Here is a 4356-nt window from a genome sequence, read left to right on the forward strand (position 1 = left end):
CTAGGGATGTCACAATATATCGTCCCACGATATATCGTGATATCAAAAAGTGACGATATGTATCGTTGAGATGAAATCCCATATCGTGAGAAAAAGAAGCTGAACATGGTTCGCACCGATCTGCATCTGATTGCATGCTCGCTCTCCTTTTCATTGCTTTGTTTGAACAGACGAGGGACGTTACAGACACGGAGGATGAAAATGGTGAAATGACTCAAATTAGCGTGGAGGATGGCCCCTCAACTTACAAATCGATCGCAAAAAAATATTGTTAAAATATCGTATCGTTATCGTGAACCCAATATCGTGTATCGTATCGTGAACTGAGTGTATCGTGACACCCCCTAGTTTAGACTGATTCTCTTGTCATATTCTACAGATGATGAGCCGTTCCAGTAGGCTAGTGGGCTCTGCAGTATTCACAGAGAAGAAGTATGGCCACTCTGGCCCCGTGGATGAGGGAACTCTTATAGATTCAACACGGTGCTGCTAAGACAAACAGATGATAGAAAGCTGCAGAAAGTGTTGCTGCCAGCGTTTTGTCCCCCCCGTGTATGAAAGGAGGAAAAGCTGATGAGCGCAGCAGAACCATTCATTCAGCTGCGGCTGACCGGCCGGCCGCTCCTCTCCGGCTGCCCTGGTCAGCGTGATGGTCCAGTGCGGAAGCTCAATGCCAGGCCTGCTGTCCCCCCCTCGTCCTCTCCAAGCACGGCTTTTCCAGCGCTTTATCTGTGCTGAGCCTCCCAGCTCATCCCAGCAAACACACACACAATGTAAAACTCTGCCTAATCAGTTCTGTTGCCACAGTCCAATTCGTCGTCGTAAACCCGTCCAGAACACACAAGTGGAGAAATGGCTTGAATTGTGGAGCGCTGAATCTGATCACTGTTTCAGTTTGGATTGAGAGTGGATGTGAACTCTTTGATTATGCTCCGTCAAATAAAACAATGGAAAGAACATTGTCGAAAAATATTGTTCAATGTAGTTTCTGTTGGGGGTGCGTTCACGGTCAGTACTGTTATGAATGGCATGGCCTGCTGTTTTCTTTGTATCAGCACATAAAGCAGGCTGTTGTAGAGATTAGACCCCCCCCCCCTCCCCTTCCAGTAACACATTGGGTTTAGCTGAACCCCCCTGAAAAGATGGAGACCCCCCAGTGGAGGTTTCAGAGCCATCTGCAACAGAAAACTATAATAGTGCTACACCACCCAGATCTTTGTTTTCAGCCTCACATAAGGGTTTTAAATACAAAACTAAATACACTACTTTAGATAGCTTTCTCGTATATACGTAACTTTTAAGTAAATCCTCAAGGCCCAAATGTAACATTTTCGTGCTGACCGTTTCACCCCTGTTACAGTTTGTGGGTATAGTTCAGGTTCAAGGTGACCCGTGCGACGAGCAGAGAGAGGTCAGGGTGAGAGGAGGGTTAAGTGACTTTGTTTTGATTTGTGCTACTATTGTGCACTGGCCCCTCCCCCTGGGCAGGGCGGGGCCGCCTCGGGCCCCCGGCGCGTTATATAAAGGCCCCTGAACTCCCCCTGCTCTGGCATAGAGGCTGAATGTCTGCAGGACATGCTTAACGTTCGTCTACCCATGTTCTTCTACTAAACCACCAACAGGGGTTGGCACATAGTTGCACAGAGACGGAATCTCTATAACTGAAAACACAGCAGATTACTGACAGCAAAGTTGACTCTTAGAGAGTCGCATGGTGAACGGTTTACGTGCTGTATCGTTTAGTTTTTAGACGGGCACTTTCTGTTAGGAGGCTCGTTTTTGTAGTTTGCTCTGTGTTTTTTTGTCGAACAAACTACGGCATCTCAGTAATAGTCATTACTGAGGAGAATAAACATCTCCAAACATCTCCTTTTAGTTGATCGGGGCTTTTTGGAGTCTTCTGTTCCACCTTCCCATCCCTCCCATTGCTTAGGGGTTTGACCTTTTGACTTTTTGGCCACCATGTGGGAGTTCCGTTCCATGTCGTTCTGGCGGGCGGTGTTCGCCGAGTTCTACGGCACCATGTTCTTTGTGTTCTTTGGGCTGGGGGCAGCCCTGCGCTGGACCACCGGGCCCCATAACGTTCTCCACGTGGCCTTCTGCTTCGGGCTGGCAGCCGCCACCCTCATCCAGTCCATCGGCCACATCAGCGGAGGACACATCAACCCGGCCGTCACCTTCGCCTACCTGATTGGCTCCCAGATGTCCCTGTTCCGTGCGTTCTTCTACATCGTCGCCCAGTGCCTGGGCGCTCTGGCGGGGGCCGCGGTGCTCTACGGGGTCACACCCACCAACATGAGGGGCAACCTGGCACTCAACACGGTAAGATGACCTGCCAGTTTACTGGAACCAGGACGGAAGGAAGGCCTTAATGCCTCATATCTGTGTTACTAGTAATACTAATTGTATGTAACAATTAGTAGTACTAATTGAATGGCTTTTGACTCACATGTATTGGGTTACATTTGTATCATTTCATTGGCTGTTTATTTGACTGTTTAAGTGTAAATTCTCAATTTTGGGAATTTGGCAATTATGCCTGAGTCGTCATAATGGACGATCAGATTATTATTTTTTTCAAGTGGAAAAAATGTGTGGATTTATGGTAAATTATCACTACTAAAATCTACAAAAGTATGTCTGGAAGAATGCCAACACAGGTAATCTCAAGTGAAAAAAATCACAATATGACATACATATGACATAACATATTAATAGTTCTGTACATGTTACAATATAGTAATTGGACCAGTTCTAGGATCATTCAGAAGCATGTTGATTGTATGTTCTTCATACTGTAGAATGTAGATTATAGGCACTCACAACATTTGTCCCGTGCCATCGTTTGCTCCTCTTGCAGCTGCAGCCTGGCATCAGCCTGGGCATGGCCACCACCATGGAGGTGTTCCTCACCCTGCAGCTCGTCGTCTGCATCTTCGCTGTGACCGATGAGAGGCGCAACGGTCGCCTGGGCTCTGCCGCCCTGGCCATCGGCTTCTCTGTGCTCATGGGACACCTCCTCGGGGTAAGAGTCATTCTAACAGACCAGTCTAGACATTTGAAAAGGTTCTCACCAGGTTCCTAAAAAGTGCTGATCTTAGGAAGGAACATTGCATGAGTCTAAAGCAGTGGTTCTCAAATCGGGGTCCGGGGACCCCCAGGGGTCCGTGGCACTTTGCCAGGGGGTCCGCGAAATGTTTTCAGGAAAATAAAAAATAAAAACTTTTTTTTTTTTGCAAAAGCATCATAGTTCAAGGGAAATATTTTATGCTTTAAATCTAAAATGGCTCATGGATTACATTCTAATCTAACAAACCTATCACTTTAAAAGTCAAGCATGTTACCGTGGAAACAATTAAGCTTATAGCCCAAAATCACAAATCAGAATGAGGGGGTCCCCGGTATCTTGTAAGGGGTCCTTGTCTGAAAAACTGGTCTAAAGGACTCATATCTCCCTCTCTCTGTCTTAGATGTACTACACTGGAGCAGGGATGAACCCGGCAAGGTCCTTTGCCCCTGCTGTCATGGTCAGGAACTTCATCAACCACTGGGTAAGTGGATCATATTTAGAACTCCAATTAGCACAAGAGGTTTACGAGTTCATGCAAATCAAAGTAAACTGGCATGGTTTAACAACGCATTCTGCTCTCTGACACTTTGTCCTCCTCCTCCTGTTTTTGTGACTGGCAGGTGTACTGGGTGGGACCTATGATCGGCGGTGCCCTGGGCGCCCTGGTGTACGACTTCATGCTGTTCCCACGTATGCGCGGCCTCTCCGAGAGGCTGGCCACGCTGAAAGGCAGCCGGCCCCCGGAGGCCGAGGGCCAGCAGGACAACCGGGGAGAGCCCATCGAGCTCAAGACACAGGCCCTATAAGCCTGGGGACGAAGATCGGCTTTCTGACCCCCCCCCCCCTTCATAACCTCACCCCTCACCTTCAGCTCCCAGTCCATCCTCCACCCACCCCACTAGCATCTCCACATCTCTGCATACATACCCCCCAACACACACACGCTCACATACCTTCTCCACTTATCATAGATCCCGATCGCATCTTTGTTCTCCTCCTGCATCCAGAACTGGACATACTGAATTTCAGTGATGGGGCAACCAAAGCCCTGACCATCTCCCCCCCTAACCTCTCCTCTAACCAACCTTCCTCCTCCTCCTCCCCCTTTGGACTGCAGGACAAAGATGGAGAGTTAGAAGTTAGACTTGCCACTGAAGGAAGCACCCTGTGGTGTTAGGGAGTCAAGTTACTCCTGGCTGCTGACCAGGTGGCTATATAACTGCTCAGGACAGGGGCATCTCTCTCTCTCTCTCTCTCTCCTCTCTCTTTTTCTCTCTCTCTCTCTC

The 4356-nt window shown here is 48.3% G+C and overlaps 1 protein-coding gene across 1 annotated transcript; it reads left to right on the forward strand.

Annotated features, from left to right (window-relative positions):
- Positions 1 to 1962: 1962 nt before the first annotated feature.
- mipa (major intrinsic protein of lens fiber a) lies at positions 1963 to 3876 on the forward strand (the record flags this gene model as incomplete). The annotated part of the gene is made up of 4 exons (XM_083656695.1): positions 1963 to 2322; positions 2861 to 3025; positions 3471 to 3551; positions 3691 to 3876. 4 exons carry the CDS (start codon positions 1963 to 1965, stop codon positions 3874 to 3876), a joined length of 792 nt encoding a protein of 263 aa, XP_083512821.1.
- Between the last annotated feature and the right edge of the window lie 480 nt (positions 3877 to 4356).

The sequence above is a fragment of the Poromitra crassiceps genome (genome assembly GCF_964638095.1).
Source record: "Poromitra crassiceps genome assembly, chromosome: 20".
Lineage (NCBI taxonomy): Eukaryota > Metazoa > Chordata > Actinopteri > Beryciformes > Melamphaidae > Poromitra > Poromitra crassiceps.